This window comes from Pholis gunnellus, assembly GCF_910591455.1.
Source record: "Pholis gunnellus genome assembly, chromosome: 9".
NCBI lineage: Eukaryota > Metazoa > Chordata > Actinopteri > Perciformes > Pholidae > Pholis > Pholis gunnellus.
Genome location: NC_136535.1, coordinates 23,145,403 through 23,168,159, shown reverse-complemented (window position 1 = coordinate 23,168,159; position 22,757 = coordinate 23,145,403). Strand labels below are relative to the sequence as shown.

The 22,757-nt window shown below is 42.8% G+C and overlaps 3 protein-coding genes across 3 annotated transcripts; 1 reads left to right on the top strand and 2 right to left on the bottom strand.

Moving 5' to 3' along the window:
* Positions 1-1,343: 1,343 nt before the first annotated feature.
* On the bottom strand, positions 1,344-14,036 carry LOC306701070 (TRPM8 channel-associated factor homolog). Its single transcript, XM_079166304.1, has 13 exons — positions 13,899-14,036; positions 8,954-9,026; positions 8,022-8,707; positions 7,311-7,527; positions 6,792-7,083; positions 5,733-6,034; positions 5,475-5,649; positions 5,166-5,260; positions 4,595-4,808; positions 3,892-4,128; positions 2,843-3,066; positions 2,543-2,656; positions 1,344-2,090 (listed from the first exon to the last, which is right to left on the bottom strand). Exons 3-13 carry the CDS (start codon positions 8,666-8,668, stop codon positions 1,848-1,850), a joined length of 2,760 nt encoding a protein of 919 aa, XP_079022430.1. The 5' UTR covers positions 8,669-8,707; positions 8,954-9,026; positions 13,899-14,036; the 3' UTR covers positions 1,344-1,847.
* pnkp (polynucleotide kinase 3'-phosphatase) lies at positions 10,313-16,424 on the top strand. The gene is made up of 17 exons (XM_079166308.1): positions 10,313-10,592; positions 11,561-11,607; positions 11,854-12,114; positions 12,221-12,520; positions 12,703-12,782; positions 12,870-12,927; positions 13,041-13,148; positions 13,227-13,298; positions 13,510-13,558; positions 13,911-13,981; positions 14,207-14,299; positions 14,386-14,482; positions 14,565-14,626; positions 14,880-14,989; positions 15,327-15,414; positions 15,495-15,562; positions 15,843-16,424. The coding sequence occupies exons 1-17, from the start codon at positions 10,472-10,474 to the stop codon at positions 15,961-15,963; spliced, it is 1,806 nt and encodes a 601-aa protein (XP_079022434.1). The 5' UTR covers positions 10,313-10,471; the 3' UTR covers positions 15,964-16,424.
* Positions 16,425-16,500: 76 nt separating this feature from the next.
* On the bottom strand, positions 16,501-22,587 carry LOC306701076 (complement C2). The gene is made up of 19 exons (XM_079166311.1): positions 22,442-22,587; positions 22,215-22,318; positions 21,395-21,542; positions 21,083-21,268; positions 20,457-20,630; positions 20,052-20,150; positions 19,813-19,955; positions 19,535-19,676; positions 19,206-19,340; positions 18,951-19,055; positions 18,735-18,872; positions 18,546-18,649; positions 18,358-18,466; positions 17,628-17,775; positions 17,421-17,494; positions 17,166-17,257; positions 16,927-17,059; positions 16,786-16,835; positions 16,501-16,702 (listed from the first exon to the last, which is right to left on the bottom strand). The coding sequence occupies exons 1-19, from the start codon at positions 22,491-22,493 to the stop codon at positions 16,520-16,522; spliced, it is 2,319 nt and encodes a 772-aa protein (XP_079022437.1). The 5' UTR covers positions 22,494-22,587; the 3' UTR covers positions 16,501-16,519.
* Positions 22,588-22,757: the final 170 nt, after the last annotated feature.

Below are 22,757 nucleotides of genomic sequence, written 5' to 3'. Positions count from 1 at the left end.
TAGATGTGCTTCCACCAGAGTGTCTGGTCTGTCAGGTCTTAATCCCGGTGATTCATGTTAGTTCAGCTGCCTGTTTCGCTTGTTATAGCTGCTGTGCTTGTTTAGTCTGTGTGCATTTTCATTTAGATGTAAAGATCATTACTGCTTCTGCCTTTATTTTGAATGCGTTATGTTATCATGGATTGAAATCAGCAGCATTAAAACTCTTGTGGCACATCAATGTACGTGAGAAATCCGTCATTGGGTTTTGCCGAGGGTGAGTCTGGTTGACACTGTCACGAGAACTGTCTGTGTTCCCACAACATTTGCCCAGGTTCCCGCAAAGACAGACACCTGCTGGTATTTGAAAGGGCATGGGGGAGCCTCGAAACAGTGAAATAGTAAAACAACACAGGAGTGATCATGGTGCACAAATGGAACAGAGGTCATCCACAGGTCAAAGGGTGCCTTGTCACAGACACAAGATCTGCACCTGCAAGCACAAGCACCTGCACCTGCAATATTATGAAATAATCTACAAAGTAACAAATTTAAATCAATTTGGGTTGGGAGGGTGGTAGGGGAGGTTCATAACATTATAAAGGTACCTGAGCTGCCATTTCAGTGACTGACATGGCAGCAAGATTTAGTGTACAACAGGCCCGTGATCTGTTCTTCCAAGATGAGGAGGAAGACAACGTGGAAGAAAACTCTGATTACTGACTGATTATTGACTAGTTTATGATAAGCATTTTATTATGTAATGTTTTGTGTTCTTAGTGGTAAATGTTGAATTAATATTGATAATTATGATTTCTTATGATATAGCAGTGAGGACAGCGTTTAATGGTTGCAATGATTAAACATGGTTATATTATGAATTCCAACAGTTCCAGAATGTTCATGCCACTTTTAAATTCAATACAATACATTTAAGTAATTATGGCTTTTATGTTTTTATGTCTTATGTAAAACAGGACATGATAATGTGTAATAGTAGATGTTTTTCTCCAAAAACGAATGTTGTAAAACTTAAAAAATACACTCTCCTTGCTCTCTGAAACATTTATTAAGGATTAATCATACATTTATTAATGAGACATAAGCTATTTTAGACATTCTAAATAGATCTGTCGTTTAAAATTTGGTATAGACACTTAATATGAGGGAATTCTTGGTCCGGGTCAAAGTGACCCGAACCATACTGTGAAGGTATCAAATATAAACAGCATGTAAGGGTTAAACTTTGAGTTGCTGAAGAGGTTAAAAGCTTCGTTAAGATCTGGAACTACGCCAACGACCCCATTCCGGCCTTCGTCCAACCAATGAATGGCATTGTTCCAAAATGGAGCCAGTGTCTGTGATGAAGGTTTATCCAAGAAAGACAGTAGTTTATTAATCACATGAAAAAAAAAACATTTGGTGGATTAAAAACGTTTATTATTTAAGTAGTAGTTTTAATTAATAATTAATCCAAAAATATACATATTGGGACATACTGTGATGTCAAGAAAACAAGCCACTATTGGGCAATCTCTCTACCACATTTATTCTCTCCCAAGGTGGAAACCGCAGTTTCGCAGGTTTTCTAAATCATCTTCAAATTACAGGTATAGCCCACCCAGTAACAAATATTAAACAAATAAAACATGTTTTTTTCAAATGTAGCTGCTGAATATAAAAGCTGTATATATTTGGTTAAATATGTAACTCACGTTTAGTTTTTTAAATATGGAAATAAATATGGAAAAAATACAACAAGAAAAGAAGAAAAGAGAGTCAGTTAATTAAAATACCCACTAAATACTCAATTTAATACATTTGGTCCCTATTGAACCCATCGATCTGCACTTTTAATCAGCAGAAGTTCAGTCGTACTGGACCATGGGGTGGTCATCACAGGGAGGCAGATTGGAGAGCTTCTCCTCAGTGGCTGTTTCTATGGGCCAGCCCCAGGCTTTAAAGAATGCAGACAGATTCATCCCCACAGTCTGGGAGAAAGTCACAGCATACAGGTTCATCTTTCCGTTGTTGTCCTTTGGAAAGGTGGACATCTTGTGGTAGGCAGCAAACACCTTCTTAAAGGCATCCCAGCCAAACTTGTCCTGGAGCTGCATGGAAGGAGACAGATGTAAAGGAAAACCTGGAAAAACAGCATTGCTGTCCCTTCATCTTTTCATCCAAAATTTTTGTTTGGTGTTAAATGCACATTAGAGTCTCACTGGGACGATTTGGACTAGAGACTGTCCGTCTTATTAGGATTGGAACCCAAAGGCTGAAACAAGCTAGAGGCGTGAAATTCTGCCCCATAACTGGATTTGATGTGCAGATCCCAAATCAATTTGCTCTACAAAAAGCTTCTTTGACCATAAAAGTTTTTTGACTGTACCAACACCAAAATTGATATGCTTTGTATGTTAAGGCAGAGAAGCTCTAGAGTATTTGACAAATAAAAGGTTTGAACCCAGAATTGCAGCTTGTGGCTTTGAAGGGGTGCAATTGTGTTGACTGACTCCTGTGTGACATATATTCTTTAGTAGAATAAACGGTATTTCTCTCTCACCTGCATGTATGTCTCCAGGGCCACCCACACTGACCAACCGCTGAGTTTTCTGCCCCCCTTCACATACGACTCTGCTCGACTTTTTCGATTTGCTAAAGCCATATTTGGATGAGCCTGCGTTGAACAAGATGAATTGTTAAACAATGTAATCCAAATGAAAAGCCAAACACTTTACTCAACAAAGGAGTCGTCTTTTGTGACATTTATTGGTATAAAAACTTGTCACAATGCATATTAAGACCAGGCTCTTCTAGCTATTGGTCCCAGTTTTATCAAACAAATAAAATAAATTTTCTCCACCTTTGCCCTGTTGATCCCCAGCACCTCTTCATGCACATACACTGACCACAGGTTGCATGTGCACTCTGTGGTGTGTGATGGGAACTCCCAGCAGCCTCTTTGTTGGTTGTGCCCCAGTTCATGGATGGGTCCCCACAGGCCTTGACCCCTAATATGGTCAACGCTGACCAGCTGACCTGCTGAGGTCTTGTGTGCCATGATGGGATAACCGGCATGCATAAAACCTGGACAGAGAAGAAAACAGAAAAACAAACAGCGTCATAGCAATGGATCTTTAGTGCTCCATATCTATGGTAATACACAGTACTACGTAAATATTGTAGTACTGTGTATTACTCTTCTCATTATATGTTTCATTTCTGTAATTTTATTGACTATGTTGTAATTTTATCATATTCATTCAGAACAAATTACATCTATTTGCACTTTTGTCCATCCTGGGAGGGGGATCGCTCCTCTGTTGCTCTCCCTGAGGTTTCCTCCTCTGTCCTTTCTCCCGTTAAAGTTTTTTGGGGGGAGTTTTTCTTTGTAGTACACATTGTAGAGCTCTCTTAGGCAAATTTTTTGTTTGTCAAATTGGGCTGTACAAATGAATAGAATAGTAATATACAGTATATTGTAGTGTATGCAATCAGAGCAAAGCACAAGACACAAGCTTTATATTAGCATGTGTTGTTACAAAACTCCTCATTCAATTAGTAATTTTAAACAAAAAGAGTTGCAATTTTTGAACCAAAGGCATTGCCATGATGCAGTATGCACCCAATGTCATCTAGTGTCCCTCAGAGTCCTGGTAATATATTTTCATCAGTTCAAAAGTTAGCACTGAGCCTTTTTACAAGGAGTTAACATGGACACGCAGGTTCCCATAATTAAGTGTGAATATGAATGGTTGTCTGTCTATTTTCTCTTAGTTCTATGATAAGACTGGGGATCTGTCCATGGAGTAACCTACCTCTCACCCAGCGTGAGTTGAGACAGGCTTCATCTTTCCGGGACAAAGCAAAAACAAAATAAGGCAAACAGTGTCATAGCCAAATACAACTAACCATGGGATATCTGCACATCCGCTACAAAGCGTTCTTTGCGAGGAAATGTGTGTGGTATGGCAGCCAGGTCAGCGATGGCCCTCATCATCGCATCCCAAAGGGCCGCCAACTCATCAGGGCGATCCAGGCTCCGAACGACGTCTGATGGCACAGTGAGGATGATGTTTTCAAACTCTAACTCTGCCCAAGGTGAGGGAGATGTGCGCAGCAACGCCCATTCAGCAGCCGTTGTCATGCCTGAAAAGAAGAAAGGGATGGATATATTTGAAAACAGAGGAATTAATTATTACACACAATTATTTTGTACATTTTTGATTTGAGGTATGCTTTCATTCATTTTAATGGACAACTAGTAAACTGAAGTTAATTCACTTGAATTGTCCCAGCATAAAATTGAGTTTTATAAACTTAGTTCTGGAACAAAGACCACGCCCCGAACACAGCTCATTTCCTCCACACAAAGTATTTAAACCCAACGAACCTCTTCACTTCCTCTTTGACTCAGTTTTCAGATGACGTGCAACCCCTTTCCACTTCTTAAATCTAACCCTCTCATTCCATCATGCAATAAACCATTTGAAACCCATATCGTTATTAGAGTGCTCCTTAATAATAAACAATAAACCTACACATCTGCCATTTACCCCATGAGGATATACACATCAGCAGACCTATACCAGTGTGTAACCCAGCAGAGACTCACCGGATTTATAGTAGGGCACAGGTACAGCCATCTGCACTATGGCCTCTACCCCCTCCACCTTTGTTTTGGGTGGAACCACCAGGTAGATTAGTCCCCCCCACAGGTTCCACACCTGCATCATCTCTGAGGTTATAGGGAATCGCTCGTGAACACACGGCGCTCTCTTCAAGTCTCCTCCGGCCTTCAGGCGGTCTGTTTGACAGCCTATCTGGATCTGAGGAAGAATGTGTGTTACTGATTGTTAACTGTAGTTTGTAATATAAATAAATGGATGCAATGCTGGAAAGATGAAAATGGTAATGACTGCAGCATTTAAATAAAAAAAGTGGTTTCCTTCACTTAATTTTGCAGCAGCCATGGGGGTTAGGTTTTGTTAGATGTTGGGGGAGGGGCCTGCTGCCTCTGCAGGGGATGAGCTGGACCATCAGTGGAGGAGGGCATTAATGTATGTTGGACTGGGGAAATGTTGCTGGAGACAGGGGCAGTGTGCGAAATATGGGGGGGGGGGGGTTGGACCTCCATTGGGGGCACAACATTAACACCACCTACAAACTTAATATGTGTACAGTACCGTCCAATTTTTGTTGACAATTTCTGCTGGCATGGCAACGAAGGTCTTCATACCAGGTGAGAGGTAGACTCCTGTACTGATCCACTCCCATCCTCCTGACATGCACAAACACACACACACACACACACACACACACACACACACACACACACACACACATACACTTAAATTCAACAGGACTTGTGGTGCAGTGTGTGGCGAACACAATCATGGGGATACTACCTAAGTATTGCAAGTCTGCTTATTCTGCATGTAAGTCGTAACTTGTTGTAACAGTTCGCATATTTGTCCACAACAACGAGGTCTCACCTTCTGTGTTGACATTAATCTTGATTCTGTGGTTGTAGACGACTGGCATCAAGGGGTTGTCCTTGATGAGGTAGGGCAGCAGGGCATCAGGATCTGGGCAAACCTTATACACCTCTGACCCCACACTAAGGAGCAGGTGGTCTTTGGGACTCTTCACAGGACAGCTGTCACACACCTTGAAAGAAAATTACCAAAGATGTTGTTGTAATAGAACTGGAATGAATTTAGAAAGCTTTTATTTCATTTTTGCCAACTTACCTGAGGCATGTCGGACTTCATCACAATGTCAGTGAGGGTGGACACCACCTGTTTATAGGAGGAGCAGTCATGAGCCTTCATTTGCAAGTAGGTGATGCAGTCTGCGCCCAGCCTTTTGAGCTGCTCCTCCTCGTGCTTGCTAAGCACCACACCGTGAGATACATGACTGGCAAAGCGGTGCAGGAGGTGGCGGAAGTGGTAGGAGTCTTTGATGGCCTTGCTTGGCACGGGGGCCTTGTGTAAACCTGAACTGACGGTTTTCCTCAACAAGCTCAAGCCCATTGTGTTCAGGATCTTGTTCCCTGAAAGAAATTGCAGCAAACACGATTTGATGAGTTCAGGGTGGGAGTGGGTGGGTTAACAGAATGATTAGATTTAAGTGTATACAGGGCTGTTACATATGAAAAACAAAGTGGCCTATCAATGACAAATATGTTCTCTTTGTGGACATCAAAACACTTCATCTGTCTCTGATCATTTTAAGTCTAGTCATTTTAGACTCATGATGTCCTTAGCGCCTGCCAGACTTCCTCACCAGCTGTAATTCATATGATTAATTACAATGTTTGTGTGGCTACTGTATATATACAGGACTTTAGCACAAACCAATAGCAGCCATTTGAAGCAGCAGGTTACACTTGCTTCTTGTGGTTGGTCTGCTGCTGTGGGCTTTTGGCTTTAAAGTTCATATTATCTGGGCCTGGGCCTGAGCCAGCACTCAACAAGGTTATTTTCGATTGCCCAGTGCTTCAACCTTCCTGCTGCTCAGCACTTTGGCCTCTCTGTAAATGTACTCTTCTACTATTAGTGGTACTTTTTATGCGTACAACCAGATGCAATGCTATGAATTGCCTTCATGGTGAAAATGTGGACAATTATCCCCACAGTCAAAAAGTATCGCACCTCTCCCCTGTCTATGAAGACTGGCCAAGGCTTTGGATGCGATCAGACAATATGACATAAACTACTTCATAACACAACCCATAGTCATCGTGCTTGCCACCACTGCAGGCACCCAGACAGCAAACTTCCCTGTATCTTGGTGGTGTACTCTCATACCTGGGAAATCTGTTAATTCGCTTCGCCCAGGGTTTGACTGTCCCCAGTACCAGGCGTGTCCACCGATCAGCAGGCCTCCTCCCTCTGCCACAAAGTTTTGGATTTCCTCCATATGATCAGCGCTATACGCTGTACACACAAATACGCTCAGGTCTTCTCTGAAGTTTGTCTTCTCACACTTCAACCCTGACTTGCTGAGAACATGGTGGGAGATTTTTGGCACGACACCAACGACCCCCTGCCGACCTTCATCCAGCCAATGAAGAGCATTTTTCCAAAATGGAGCGAGTGTCTGCGATAAAGGAAGTTATTACAAGAAAAGCAGATCAGCACACATCTTATTATGCAGCACACTAGAAACATCCAACAGCAGCTTAATATTTAACTAAATAAATAGAGTAGTCGTAGTCGTTACTGTCATACTATCTACCATGTATTATTGCCTACATTAACATATTTTTCTTATTTAACTTATGAAGGCAAACATTCTACATTAAATGAGTCTGATGTAAACTCTACCTCTCGTCCCAGAAGCCCTTCATGTGTGATCACAATGACTCGACCCTGTCCATAGTAGCTTCCTGCCAGGAATGCTTGTCCACTGTCCGTGGTCCCGATGGGAAAGGCTAGCGGGCCGTGGACCAGAACCTCAGAAGCTATAGTTCTACCTTGGAGGTCAAAGTCTGAAACCCCCTGGAGTAAGAACTGCAAGTCATCCTCAAAATCCTTTCCGAGCCTGTATTTGAAAGAGGAAAGAGAAAGATAGATGCCAATATGTGGGTGAGTCTATTAATTAAGTGTTTTAATTTTCATCTTTTTTCATTCATCATCACATTTTAATGGGTTGATTTTGTGTCTATGAAAGTCAAATAAATAACAATAGGAACAACCATATGTGATGCATTATATTTATTATTAGCACAGTTGTTTTTTCTTTTACGATTGTTTTTTTTTTGGAATAGTGCTGTTTTTATTGGATATATAACATTCAGGACAAACATGGCCAGAATCTAACCTGGTCTAAACTTAACCACAAACACATCCTGACAAACAGTCAATATGATATTATTATAAAAGTAATTACATTATAATATAATTATTATATATTGTATTTGTTATATTATATACTAACAAGATTTTCAATTTTGATATTATGATCGTAAACTGGAGGGCCAAATATGTGGAGAGGTTTTCAGATTACAACAAATGAGAAGTACATTATACACTTACACTACGGCCATCCAGGAGGAGGGGATCTGTGGGAAGACAGGCAGGCGCTCTGCCTCACCACAATGGTCAGAGAAGTAGATCCCTGCCACACCAGAAACCTTATTCCCTTCAAACTGAAGCAGTGTGTTCTCCTTAGTGTGCGTTTCAGCCCAGCTCCACGCCTGCCCTGCTATCAGCACTCCTCCTCCAGCTTTCAGAAAAGCCACCAGGTCCTTCACGTCTGCACCGACACTGTAGGCGTCCGTCACGTACACACCAACCTCCCGGTTGTCACTGAAGGCCCCAACAACTGTGACTTGGAAGCTGGATTTGCTGAGGTTATCAGCGACTCCCTTGATGTGTTTGTGGACCCCCACAGACACATTGTCAGATCCATCTCCTCTCAGCCAGGTCAGAGCGTTCTCTACCAGAGCAGGAAAGGCGGTCAGGTAGCCCTCATGACCCAGGACCACAATCCTCCCACGGCCGTACAGAGAGGCTGCCATCAGGACCTGGCCTTTGCTGTTCATTGCTAAAGGAAAGGCATGGTCACCAATCAGCAACAGGTCACTGGGAACACTGGGGCCACAGAGGTCCAGCTCCTTCAAGCCTCTCATCAGGGACATATAGGCCCCTTCATGGGGATTTTCCTTGTGCTGGTTGGACATGGTGAGAAGGACTGTTGCTCTGAAGATCGGATGAAGAGGCTGTAGAGCAGTGTAAAGCCAGCATGTAAGTTGCCTAGGTGAATGCAGTTAAACAGTTGCACCTAGATGTATGTTGTGTCAGTTGGCTGTGGGAAAAGAAAGAGCTGACAGAGGTAAAATCAAAAACATTTTTTTTTGCTAATTTCTGGTTCAGACCAAAAATATTTCAATTGCTCTCCACCTGGAGCTACCAAAGCCCAAGAGTGTACAGTTCTTCCTTACAACCAAACAACAACTACTTTTTACCTGAAAGTCAAGTTGTCTTTCTGCTTGTATTAGAAGACAGTTTTCCAGACAGGCAATCCACCAAGGACACTACCTGACAGGAGACAAGAGGGAAATGAGGGTGAGAACAGCATTGAGTAGTTTGGGGGAAATAACAAAAAGAGGAGGGACTTCAGTGACTACAGCTCAGTGACAGGCTGCTATTGACAGCCAGGTTCAAACATCAATGGATAGGTATGAAGACACCCGTCTGTCAACAGTCTCAGTATGTGAACTCACCCTGAATGTAATATCTTCTCATCCTGTTGGGCGGTCAATATTTGTGGATGTTTAGAGCACAGCACAACATAGTGGTTGTGAAATAAACGTCATGTCTTGTTTTTGTAAACACCAGCATTCTCTCTTCTTTTAATGCCAATGTCTGTGTTGTGGGGGGCTTTTCTAATTCTTTAGACAATTCACACATTTACATGTAAATTGTGAATAAAAAGTTATAAAAAAAACTTATGCTATAATGGAATATGCATCTAAATTAAATCAGAATCAGAATCAGCTTTATTGGCCATGTACGCTTACGCATACAAGGAATTTGACTCCGTTTTTTTGTTGCTCTCTACGTACATACACAGAATTTACAAAAAACAGGAAAGATGTAAGCATAAACATTTAATGACTATGTGCAATATAAATATAAATCAAAAAGTGTACTGTATATATTAAACAAACCAAAGTGCATTTCTAAACAAAAAAGGTTTTCTCCAAAACAAACAGGCCTCATGAGTAGTTACAAAACCTGGCCAGTGGCCGCCCAGGTAGAGAAAAAAACTACAGTATATTCATTAAAACAAATAACGTGTATATAATTATAATGATAGGGAAAGATGACGATCTGTTTTTTTCTTCCTAATTAGACAAATCTATGCGCATAGAAGCGTTTAACGTACCCAACCAGGGAAGTAACTACAGGAATAGAAAATGCATCATCTTTTCTTATTTTCTGGGTGTGTCTTGATCTTATGTTGCTTGTTTGACTTCTGTCTGACTGACTGTGTGGAGGAGCAAACAACTCAGTCTCTCAGGGAGGGTAACTTTTCTGTGCTGCACAACAAAACCCGAAACCCGAAACTCCTTTAAAATGTACAAGAAACGACATTTTTATTATTTGAAAAAAACGAAATTAATGAAATAAAGTCTACTTTACCATGGGGGCGTGGCATTCTCTGACAATTATCAAGAATGATCAGACTTTGCTAAACTTTTCAAACCCCAGAAAACTCGCAGTCATGAGCGGAACCTTCAAGAACACTACGTTTTCCAAACGAGCCTATTTTTCTGATGGACCGTGGGTGCACCACAAAACAAGCTCCCATCCGGTTTACTGCACTTCCAACAACCAACTAACATACAAAGAAGTTGTGGCAAAAGTAGTAACGTTTCTCGCGTGTATTATATGTATGATATATATGTTTCGGTTCATAACTTTATGAAATCGTTCACAAACACACCATAAGGCTCAAAGTAAAACAGCCGCTCGTGCAGATGTCGTGCACGCTAGTCAGCCTCTCTGGAGCGCGGGTCCCTCTGGAGAACGGACGAGCGGTGATTCTGGGCCGGGGTCCGGACACCGGAGTCACCGACAAGAGATGCTCCAGGCACCAGGGTGAGGAAGGTCTCGACGTGGATACGGTGGTGCTTTAACGTTACATGACACCTTTAATTAGTTTGCGAAATACACTTCACGCAGCGATTTGGCTCGCGCTCTATGAGGTTTTAAGAGGCACGCAAGACGTTTTAATGCACACGTCATAATTAATTCAGCTTATAGTAACAGTTAGAATGCATCTTCATGGTAGCTATGTGGAGCATGATTTTAAAGAGTTGCTGAGTTTAATTTAAAAACAATTAATTAACCCTAATGTTTTTTTTACATAGACACGAATTGTGTTTATTTCCTTAAACTTGAATAGGTCTTATATAGAAATATAATAATATAAATATAAATTAGTTGGGAGAGAAGAATCAATTAACTCCTTTAGGGCTTTATAAAATAGATTGCACAATTTGGAGGAGTTGAAGATAAGAAGTAGACCTCAAGAACTGAAATTATAGTGGATGAATCGATTATACATATAAAATGAAAATGAAATAAAAAAAAAACAATTTTAATTGTTTGAGTCACTTGTCTATCAAAAATAAAATAAATTTGTTCAGCTTCTTTCTTTGCAGACTGAGAATATTATTTCTGTTTGTACTGTTGTTTTGACAAAACAAGCAATTTCTAGTCATTCTTAAACAGTTAAAATGGATAGAAAAGGTGTCATCAGTATCTTGCCACAGTAGTCGTGTATATGTAATGAATGTAGCGCTGCAGTTATTTGTTTACTATTTATTAATCTGACTACGTTCTCGATTAGTCACCTGGTTTATAAAATGTCAGAAAGCAGTGGGAAATTTAGGAAAGCTGACATGCGAATAACTTGTTTTTGCATTATTGCAAAAAAAAGTGAATTAAACTTTTACATAATTAAAGTTGCCATTATTTCAGCTCCAAATGAATATCCAGCTACGTGTGTGCATGTGTCTGTGAGTGTACATGATGGTGGTTGTGTTTCCTTGTGTTTCTCTCAGTGAAGGTGGTGGCTCGCTATGCAGACCAGGATGTTGTTGTTACGCAGGTATGAAAGCCCATCCCGTTCATGATTCAGTTAGTCTCCCTGTGAAGCTGGGAAACACCACTGGCCATCAGACACACCCGACAAACACCAGAAGGGAGTTAATATTTGGCAGCACACAATCAAAACATCAGCTATGTCATCATGTCTTAAAACCACTCCCTGGTTATCTAACAACCTATAAACTCACTGCATGTGCGTAAAGGATGCCGTCCAATGTCCAAACATGTCTTATTTTCCTCCCAACAGCTGGGTCCCAATCCCAGTTTCCTGGACGGTGAGAAGCTGTGCCGGAGCCAGTCTGGTAAACTGACCCACGGGGGAACCCTCTTCCTGGTGAACCAGAGCCACCCGTTTAAACTGCACTTCTCCCCGAGCTCAAACGGAACGGCGCAGAAAGGCCTAAAAGCCACCGATAAGACAAAAGGAGGCAGAAACTTGAAAGAGGCGCAGTCGAGTCCAATTCCCAAGCGCAGTTTAAAGGATTTCTTTTCTATCTCTCCCATGAAGGTATCACATTTGTTCGGCTATTGTGTTGACATCTATTAACGCACCAACAAGGATTTAGTTTTAGTCGTTAATTATATAAAGTTGTATTTTTTTTCTTTCTGTTAAGTCATCTAAAAGACAGCGGAGTCCAGAGAGGGGACACCCTGAGGTGAAGCGCCAACGACGAGACGAGGAGGCCTCGGAAGGACGAATGAAGGAAGAGGATGAGGATGAGGAAGAGCAGAGAATGGTGGAGGAAAAGCTCAAGCAGCTGCAGGAGCTGGCAGAGAAGTCAATGACGGAGAGGAGCAACAGCACCCGGCCTTCGTCATCTTCATCCTCTGGGAAGGAATGTCTGAAGAGCAGCTGGCAGCAGATCGACAGCCTGATGCTTTACACGGCTGCTGGTGTCAGAGGCAGCGAAAAGGTGGGAACTGTTTCCAATAGAGCGGCGTCAGTGTCTGAGATCAGAGTACGACTTCGTTTTGTTGTTGGCGACTTGATTTAGTTACTTCTTATACACTTAAAACGTACAATTACTGTGGTTTAATTTTTTTATTCTTGAGTGTTCGATCATTTGTAACTCTTCCTCTTCTTGTCGCTCTCCAGATCGCTGGGTTTGACATAGATGGCTGCATCATCACTACCAAGTCTGGGAAAGTCTTTCCCACTGCGCCAGACGACTGGAAGTACGTCTTGCCCTTTCCCTTTTTAAACGGTTTGTCTCTCTCTCTGGCTTATCGTAATATTCATCTGCTTGTGTGTTCACTCAACAGGATTCTGTATTCTGAGATTCAGCCCCGGCTGGCCAGCTTGCTCAAGAGAGGATACAAGGTGAGGATCGGCAGGACGCAACAGTTGCAGATGATTTTCAGTGCCTGTTTAGCAGATGTAAACCTGTGCAATGTGACTCTGGGTTTCCTAGTCTGCCCTCCCTCTTCCTACAGGTGGTGTTCTTCACCAACCAGATGGGGATCGCCAGAGGCAAACTGAAACCAGAAGTCTTCAAGTGCAAAGTGGAGGACATCCTGGCCACGCTGCAGCTACCTGTGCAGGTGTGGCCGTGTTGTGGTTTTACTCTCATCTTTCTCCCGACCGTTGTTCAAAACAAACAGATTTTTTTTGTGTCTCAGGTGTTCGTGTCCACCAGTCCTGGTCTCTACAGGAAGCCGGTGATGGGAATGTGGAATCACTTGTGTGAGAAGGTAAGTGCGTAAACACACACCCATATTAGAGCCGCCGCCCAAACGCAGTATTTGCTCTGAGACGGATAGTACAACAGTAATAATTCCTGCACGCTAATTCAAGCTGAGTCATCAGAGCTAGGCTTTTGTCCCAGCTTTAAGGTCTCTGCATGTTTGACGATTAACAGTCTATTCTAGTTTTAACTGTGCGTGTGTGTTTCCTTAAATTCAGGCAAATGATGGCGTGACCGTTGACAAGACGCAGACTTTCTACGTCGGAGGTGAGTGAGGTTGGGTGTGTCGCCCAGCGTGATGAACTCCCCGTGCTTCTCAGTGGTCTGATATAAAGATGCACCAAACTTTTTAGTTCGGTCCTATTTCCTAAAACCCCCAAAACCTGAAATCTCCCAAAATCCTAATGCTTAGTGCTATTCCTAAAACTAACTGGATTCACAGCTCTCCAAAACATTATCGAACATTATTTACCTCTTCAAAGTGCAGAAATACATAACTATTACTATTACTGTTACTTACTATTGCTTTAAAAACATTTGACGAGCACGCACACACACACACACACACACACACACACACACACACACACACAGTGTCTTACTTTACCTTTGTGCACAGATGCTGCGGGCAGGCCGGAGAACTGGGCTCCAGGGAGGAAGAAGAAGGATTTCTCCTGCAGTGACCGACTGGTAGGACCAGATGTATTAGTGGTGTTGCATTAGTGATGAACATCCCATATTTACAGGTGGCTTTACTTATATGGTATTCCAAACTTCAAATGCTTAATGCCCCTCCTCCTCCTTCTCCTCCTCCTCCTGCCTTGAGTCGTTGTGTGTGTGTCATCTTAAATGTCATTAACAAAGGTAAACAATCTATATATTTACTGGCTGCTTTCTTACTTCTTGTTTTTGTAGTTTGCTCTGAACATTGGACTGCAGTTCCACACCCCAGAGGAGTACTTCCTGGGCTGGAAGAGCGCCCCCTACAGCCTGCCTCATTTTGACCCTGTGAGTACAATGAACGCACCTTTTTGTTTTGTTTTTACCGCACGTGAGAATACGACGTTAACGTTCTTCTTCCTCTGAACTTCTAGAGGAAGCTCGACTCCACTGCCGGGCTGTTCGACCCTCCGTCCGCCTGTCTCACCTCCAGCAGCACTGAAGTCATTGTTGCCGTGGGTTTCCCTGCGTGTAAGAGACGGAGGACGCTTTTATCGACTTGTCTGTCCTTTCGTCCCACGCTGATCTTGTTTCCTCTTCTCTTTCTGCACAGCTGGTAAATCCACCTTCTTCCAGACCCACGTCATTCCCAAAGGCTACGTGTACGTCAACAGGGTGAGTGGATGTTAATGAACAGGGCTCCAGTGCTACACGCATCCACAACATTCGCTTTTATGTACAAGAAGATCTGAACTGTTGAGTTTTACTGCGATGTTTGCCACCCTGCTTTTCTATTTGATTCACACGTTGTGTAGCCGTTTTTAAAGACCAACACAAAGATAATTATGATTTTTTTGTTACATTTAAATTATTGTTGGGCCCCTTCCTTGGAGACATATTGTGACCGACCTCTTTTGTTTTGCATCAGGACACACTCGGTTCGTGGCAGAACTGCGTTTCGGCATGTGAGCGCGCCCTGAAAGAAGGCCGCAGCGTCGCGGTGGACAACACCAACCCAGACCCAGATTCTCGCAAACGGTAAAGCACAACCGCGTGTGTGTGTGCGCGTGTGTGTGTGCGCGTGTGCGCGCGCGTGTGTGTGTGTGTGTGCTTGCATGTTTCACTATGCATATATACTCAGGATCATCCTCTCTCTGTGGTACATCCTTATGCTAACAAAAAGAATCAGTCAATCATATTGTACACAGACAGAAGAGTATATTTGCAGGCGGGGCATTTTTATTAAGCTCTGAATTGGTTGAGGCTCTTTGTAATTGTGTTAGCTCAGTGTGATAGAATTTACTCCTGCCTGCTGCTTGTGCGTGCATTTATTTGTCTCCGTTTGTCAAACCAATACTCGGTGTGTATTTTGCAGGTATGTGGACGTGGCAAAGGCAGCAGGCGTGCAGTGTCGCTGTTTCCACTTCTCAGCCTCTCTGGAGCAAGCCAAGCACAACAACAGAGTACGTCTCTCCTCCTCTCCACGCTGTGCTTTGTCTTATTCTGGGTGGTGTTTTTATGAATGCATTGTTGTTGTTCCCAGTTCCGTGAGATGGTTCCATCGAACAGCAAACACGTCAAAGTCAATGACATGATTTTCCACAGCTACAAGTGAGTGATGCTGCGCTTTCTTTGCACATTTATGAGATATAAAACTTATTCTTTCTTCTTCTGACAAACAAAAAGCCCAAACTTGATGAAATGCAGCAAAACGTATTCCACCAACGCTTTAAGTTTTCTATTTGAATACATTTTTCAGAAGCTTTTGTTTCGTCTTTGTGTCTGTGTTAAAACTAAAGTCTAAGTCAGGGTTTAGAATTCTGGTACTAAACACACTAACTAGTAATAGCTCTGGGACTCACCACTGTGATCTGGCTCTCTGTCTGGACAGGAAACACTTTGTGGCTCCTGCTCTCCCGGAGGGATTCTCCGAGATCCTACAGATCCACTTTGTCCCCAACTTCAAGGACAGCCAATCAGAAACCTTGTTCCGGCAGTTTTCTGAGGGCTGATTGGACAGATTTCTAAAGTCGTTTGACTGTCAAATGCAGATAACAGCCAGAGAAGCAGCTGAAGAGTGAGATCCAACCAACGAGCAACAGTGATAGAAAAAAACACACCAAGTTAGCCGGTAGACGCCGACATGTTTCTGTTTCAGCTGGTGGACCGTTTGAGCTCCCTGCTCACTTCTGTGCAGAACACTGTATGAACACTGTATGTTCAATGGCCTCTAACTACAAATTCAGACCAGTGATGGTAACTAGACCTGAATTAAAGTAATAACGTACAGGTGTATTTCCATTATATACGCCTCAGATTATGCACGTGTTATACATGTTGAGTTTAGAAAAATGTAAACAACAAGAATTACTTTTTTTTTTAATGCAGTGTATGAAAAAACCTTCCGTCCTTTACCACAGTTATACAAATCATCGGTATTCCTTTTGACAATAAAGCTTTGGAAAATACTTGATATTACTGTCTGTGATTATTCCCACATTCACGCGCAAGCTCTGTTGAATTCTGCGTTACGTCGCTGCGTCTTACTCCAAGCACTTCTGGGTGTTCTCAGTCGACGTCGGGCAGGAACCGGATGTCCTTCCCCAGGTGCTGCTTCAGCCACGGCATTATCTTGAACAGGTCGATGTGAAAGTCCCGAGCATCTGGAGGCGGTTTATCGCTGCTGTACTTTCTCATCGCCGAGTCGAGCTGGCTGCACACGTTCATTGTGCCCCAGCTCACGACTCCCACCTGGAGATGAAAGCGGGAGGAATGTCCACGTGATGCTGGCTGAGTGTGTAATGAAACTTGAATAAGTGAGAAACCTCGCTGACCTGAAAGTAGCGATGTCTCTTTTGCAGAAACAGGGATCCACCAGAGTCACCTGTGCAAAAAGAGATGACGTGTAACTAGTATGAAACTCCCATGCTGGTCAAACTGTGGCGGCTGTGATGCAGTAAATGCAGAGTCCAGACCTTTACAGGTGACGGCGTCCTGGTATCCTGAGGATCCCCCGGTACAGAGCAATCTGTCGGGTATGTACTCATCCAAAGTCACGTTGGTGGGCCGTTTGAGTGTTTGCCTCGCCTTCTCCACACAGCTCGCCCTCTGCAGACGAATAATTACTCACACTTTCATAATAACGACAGATTTCCTCCACGTTACTGAGCATGAAAGCAGCCCACGGCCTCAAAAATCATCATCTGTCACTCACCTGACTCTCTGTGTGAATGTGTGTTTGTTTGCGTTTGTCGCTCTTATGGATGAAAAAGGCAGCGGTCTCCTTGTGTGGTAGCAGTTCCTTCCCTGAATGCACACATTCATTTAACTATTTAGGCTTTTTTTTTAGTCTTGAGTTCTAGATATTAACACTTTGTTTACAGAGAGAATATGGAACTAGTCCTTGCACACTCATAATACTATAAATGCCTTTGTTTCTGTGAGGTGTAAAGGTCATAAGGTCACGTACTGTGCTGCTGACAGGTGGAGTTGACTCTCTTCATGGCTCGATCCGCTGGTACGGTGCACGGCAGGCAGATAGGTCTGTTGTATGACACAGTGTACGCACACTGACAATCAGGAGCAGTTATGATAGCTGCATAAGATGTATTCCTTTTCTAAGCTACAAATTGGTGTAAATATCCGTGGTGGCTCCATCTTTTCTTCACTATCTCACCTGGCTTTCCAGGAGAGCGGGATGCTCTTGTTCACCTGAACCAGAGCGACGTCGTAGTCGTAGAACTCTGACACATTCCTGTGCTCCAGAGCCTTGATGTTGTACTTTGGGTGAATGAACACCTTCTTGTGCACCACCGTGCCCACACCTGGGAACCAAACAAGCTGCTTGTCATAGCATAAAGAAAATGGTGCAAAGTCAACAAGATGGTAAATAGAACTGATCTAGATCTGCTGTAAGCGAAGTGAGTCGACACTTTTATGGTTTTAATCTAGGCTTTGATTACTAAAAAGATAACAATGCAATTTTTTAAACACGCCCAAAATCATCAAATGATCACCAAGCTACTGACCCAAAATCAGCACTCATTTGCTGTTGTTGATAAATCCATTATCTTATGGATGATGATGATTCAAGATGAACTTTATTGTCATCCATAATATTAACAGGACAAGTGCACAGCTGAGCAAAATGACGTCACATCTGGCTCATGAGTGTAATTAAAAAAATTATAGAGAAGATTATGCTTTTTCAATATTGGGGTACAAGTATTTGTAGTGATGCCAACGTCCAGAATTATATATATATTCAATGTTCATAATATTATTTAGCCCATGTGACACTTAAAGCCTGCTCCAGAGGAGCTGAAACGACTCGGGATCATTCTTAACCGGGACATAAGTGAAAGCCTCCCTGGCCATGTGTTTAGGTCCAGTTTTCCCGTACTGACCGTGACGTATGAACAACTGCTGAGGGACGTCTGTGCTCACTCTGGCAAAGCAGTGAGCGGCCGTCAGCACCCAGTTCGGGCTCACAATGGATCCAACACACGGCGTACTCTACAAGGGAGGAAAGTGTTCATGTGTAAAAAAATAAGAAATCCAATCTAAAATGTCAAACGGATGGAAAGTGACTGACCTTTGAGACCTTCGTTTCCACTTTGACGTGCCAGGGTCTGGTGTAGAACTTCTTATGCTCGTCCCGCTCCTGAGCTACCCCACACATCGTCACACTCTTATCGCCTGTATGAAACATGAAACATTTCAGCTGAAAAATTGACTGCAGGAATCAGAAAGCACACACACAGAAGAATAACGTCCTACTCACTGATGATGCTGTTGAACACCTCTCCCAGTGTCTGGAAGTCTTTCAACACAAAGAAGTGCTGCTCACCACGTTTCTTTGAGGCTATGGAGTTCAGCTGATCTTTGTTCACTTGAGCCCCGATACCAAATACATAGACATCTGAAAACACAGCAAATAATTACTTGCATGCCGTATACATGCATAGGCAACAGCGTCAATGCACATTCCACAAAATACCCAGCATATTTTCGTCTGTGTGGTCGCGGGATGTGTTGTGGTAGCCCAGTAGATTTCGGATCTGGTTCACAGCAATCTGAGGCTTGCTGCCGGTGTTGGAGTAACCTGCAGAGAGAGGAAAGAGAGGATGAATGGCTTCAATACGCTTAAGAGTGAGGCTCTTCTTGTGTTCCCTTTTCCCAAAAAAAAGAGGAATTATGTAAGCCTTGAGCTGAAGATTTTTCACGGGTTTGTGAGACGTGTGTGCGTCTTTACCGTCTGTTTCTATGATGATGATGTTCTGAGTCTCATTAAAATGGTTCCTGGCGCGGTTTATCTTAAAGTGGCTGATCAACCCACTGACGCGGTGCAGGGCAGCGTACAGGTTGGTGCCCGTCTTACGCCCGTGGCCTGCAGATGAACAGATGCAAAAGATTAAACTCCACAAAAATAAATTGATAAATAATTAAATGAAACCATCAAACACATTGGTGCATCATGGTTGTAGCGTACGGTACGGATTCAGGCCTGCTTGAGAATATCACAAAATTGTGGTTGTTACAGGAATAAATACTGTAAGTAAACTAAGTTATGACAAGTCCTACTATGGTAGTCAAAATTCTCCAGATTCCATATGATGTCGTCGATGCTACCACTTCTATCCAAGTCTCTGATGTCTATGATGTCTCTAGCCTCACTGGCAAATGACAACACGTGGAACTTCAGCTGCACCTCGTAGCTGTCCAACTAGAAGGAAAATGAAGGAGACATGAAGCCTATGTGTCACACAATGACACACAAATCTAGCTCACTAATGTGATTACATCTTTTTGTTGTTGTCTTTCACTATTGTTGAGTCAAAGTAAGCTCATTTGGCACAGACCTTTCTGATGAGAGCAATGGTGGCATCCCTGGACAATTCAAAGTCCTGCTTGCTGATGCTTCCTGATGTGTCCAGTAAAATGTAGACGTTCATGCGACTGCCTTCCTCCACTCGGAAGGTTCGGCCAAAGGACCTTGTTGCATCTTACACACAAATTGCAGTTGAATTCAGCGAGTTGCTCTTTAAGTTTACGTATTTGCACTTATAAATGTCATGTTATTCGGTCCTTTTATACGCACTTTTCTTTTTGGAGTCTGGCGAGACTACGTCCATGACTCCTGCAAGTGACCCCGCCATGGCTGCTGCCACAGAGCTGGGGGAGTCAAAGGTATTCGGGCCTGTAGTGAAGTGCAAACATATCTCACATGGATGTTTCATTGTAACTGCTTTGATGCCCAATTACTGTAGTTTATTTTATTTTTTTTGTCTTAAAAATGAATATTTTGTCGTTTTTAAGGCACAGTGTGTAGGAGTTGGCGACATCTAGTGGTGAAGTTGCAGATTGCAATCAACTGAACGCCCCTCCTGTCACTCCTCTCTTTGCAAAACTGCAATAACGTTCGCCTCACTCAGAGGCCGTCCTTACCATAATAACACAACTTTAGGAGTTTAGGACACAACAATTTTTTGTTCAAACTCTGCACCTTGGCACCGCGGTGTCGAACCGCTCCACTCCCTGTTCTCCAGGCAAACCCTTTCAGCCGACCCGAGTAGATCCAGACCAGTCTGACACCGGTAGACCACCTTCTCCCCTGTGTGAAACCGGGCTGCTGACCTCTGGGCCCCTGGTGGGATCCCCGGGTCACTACAGTCGTCAGCTGCAGAGAGACAAAATATGTGATAGATAAATAAGTGTTTGTTTTTATATAGAAATGATCATAATACAACTTTATTTCCAAAAGATGATTATGTAGTACTTTGAAATGATGCACAAAGGCATTTTAAAACATCAGAGACACATTGCAAGCTTATCTAAAAACACTGAATTGTTACGTTAAGACGGGTAAATGCAAAACTTGCTCCGTGATTTTGTGTCACAGCAGTTAAAATCAGATTGCAAGGCTCATTTATATGTATTCAACGAAAGCCGCTTTAAAATGTAAACCTCAGAAAGTATGAGCTTAGTCAGTGCATGCTCACTGTACCACAGACTCTAATACACCTGATCAACTGGGCTCAGGGCCTCATGTAAGTGGATATTCTCAATTATTCTCAACTAGGGGAAAATATAGCCATGTATTGTACATCATTTAATCATGCAAGTTCTCACCATGGTTGACACAGACGGGAGTGGTTCCCGTCCAGTCCCCAGAGTGGGTGCAGTTCCTCTGGGCTGACCCGTACAGGGTGAAGCCGTCCTGGCAGGAGAAGCTCTGCGTCGCCCCGACGCGGGACCACTGGTCTCTGGGCCAGAAGTCGCCGTGATCCAGCTGGAGCTGAGCCGGACACAGCACGTCTGGAGAGAGGCGGACGGACAGAAAAGAGGATGGAGAAGATGATGACGCAAGAGAGAAGAGAAGGATGAAAATCACAGAGTGGTGCTTTGAGAGAAAACTCCCCCAATCATCATCCAAACCGTTACCTTTGCATGTGGCCCGGGACACCTGTCTGCCCACGGTTGATCTCATGAGAGACCACTCCCCGTCAGCGCTGCAGAGCCGGTTGCTTACCGGGAAAGGGTATCGCCCCACACCGCAGTGATAGGTCAGCACACTGCCCTCCAGTCCTCCCTGTGGAGGAAACACATGGTCACTTCTAGAGCTATAATTAAGTAACATGAAGCTCTCCAGTAAATAAGTCCTTTCCAGAAACTCTAGTTCCTTTTTATCAGTAAATGAACTTCCTAATTCAGTGAGGTGCCTCACTTTTACTTGCATGAATAATACTGAAATACATTTATTTTTACTTGGTTTTGTCATTGTTTCTAACATATTGTTACTTAATTATTATCTATTTTCACCATTTTCCATTTTGCCTATTTCCTGTCCCTGAATAACACCCTGTAACCTTTCTTCTTGAAATATTTTACATTACATCTCGGAAATCATAATTCATAAAACTGCATCAGGGCAGCAGAGCTGAACTAACGCTTTAAAGGAGCAATGTTTCACTTTGGTGATCTGACTCTCATTGTGAGTGAAGTACCGATTATTTTCACTGTAGATTTATCTGACGATTTTCTCTATCATTAGATTATTGTGTAGCAAAAAAGGAAATGATAAATGTCTTCAAATGTTTGTTTTGTCTGACCAACCAACCAGAAAAAATCCTAGAATATATTCAATATAGAATGATAAAAGATTCTCATTTTTGAGAAGCTGCAACCAAAAAGTGTTCTTTGATTTTTGAAAGGCAACTGATTGATCAACTAATCATGTCACAGGTCAGTGTATTATCTTTACCTGTGAGTAGGCGACATGTCCACCTTTGATGCTCTCTGTGGTTGAACAGTTCAGAGGCGGCGGATCCTCGTACGTCTCATCATAATCGTCGTCCTGCAGGGACACTGGAGCACAAACAGTAAAAAGTGTCATAGACAAACATGCGTCAACACAGTTTGGATCCACATCCATTTAACAAAATACTTCTATAAATGTAAGAACAAGCAACCCAAAAGTGAAATACTCACCATCCTGGACAGAGGTGAAGAGCAGGGTCCATAGAATGAGCTTGGCATACATGACCAGACTCTGTTTCAATGGTATTTGAGTCTCTGAGTGACAAAAACCTCAGCGATAGCGTTCGTATCGACCTGCAGTCAGATGCTTTATTTGACGACTGATTACCCTTTAACACAGCAGCAAGCAAACAGGGAGTGGAGATTGAGCAATTTGGGACAGAACACAGATTTGAGCTCTTACTTTCATTATTGGTTGCACTAGTTTTTTTCTGTTTCTCTCTGTCTTTGGTGACATTTCTTACATTACTTAGTCATTTAAAGCCTC

What these genes read in the sequence shown, in the direction of transcription:
- LOC306701070 (XM_079166304.1), bottom strand. Translation starts at nt 8,668, where the DNA reads ATGTCCAACCAGCACAAGGAAAATCCCCATGAAGGGGCCTATATGTCC. An exon ending in TCCTCCTGGATGGCCGTAGT is followed by an intron (nt 7,528 to 8,021) that starts GTAAGTGTATAA and finishes TTTCAAATACAG; the next exon opens with GCTCGGAAAGGATTTTGAGG. An exon ending in TGTGCCCTACTATAAATCCG is followed by an intron (nt 4,129 to 4,594) that starts GTGAGTCTCTGC and finishes TCTTCTTTTCAG; the next exon opens with GCATGACAACGGCTGCTGAA.
- pnkp (XM_079166308.1), top strand. Translation starts at nt 10,472, where the DNA reads ATGTCGTGCACGCTAGTCAGCCTCTCTGGAGCGCGGGTCCCTCTGGAG. An exon ending in GAGATGCTCCAGGCACCAGG is followed by an intron (nt 10,593 to 11,560) that starts GTGAGGAAGGTC and finishes TGTTTCTCTCAG; the next exon opens with TGAAGGTGGTGGCTCGCTAT. An exon ending in TGCCGTGGGTTTCCCTGCGT is followed by an intron (nt 14,483 to 14,564) that starts GTAAGAGACGGA and finishes CTTTCTGCACAG; the next exon opens with CTGGTAAATCCACCTTCTTC.
- LOC306701076 (XM_079166311.1), bottom strand. Translation starts at nt 22,493, where the DNA reads ATGTATGCCAAGCTCATTCTATGGACCCTGCTCTTCACCTCTGTCCAG. An exon ending in GGTGTTCAACAGCATCATCA is followed by an intron (nt 18,650 to 18,734) that starts GTGAGTAGGACG and finishes TGTTTCATACAG; the next exon opens with GCGATAAGAGTGTGACGATG. An exon ending in CCGCTCTCCTGGAAAGCCAG is followed by an intron (nt 17,495 to 17,627) that starts GTGAGATAGTGA and finishes GTCATACAACAG; the next exon opens with ACCTATCTGCCTGCCGTGCA.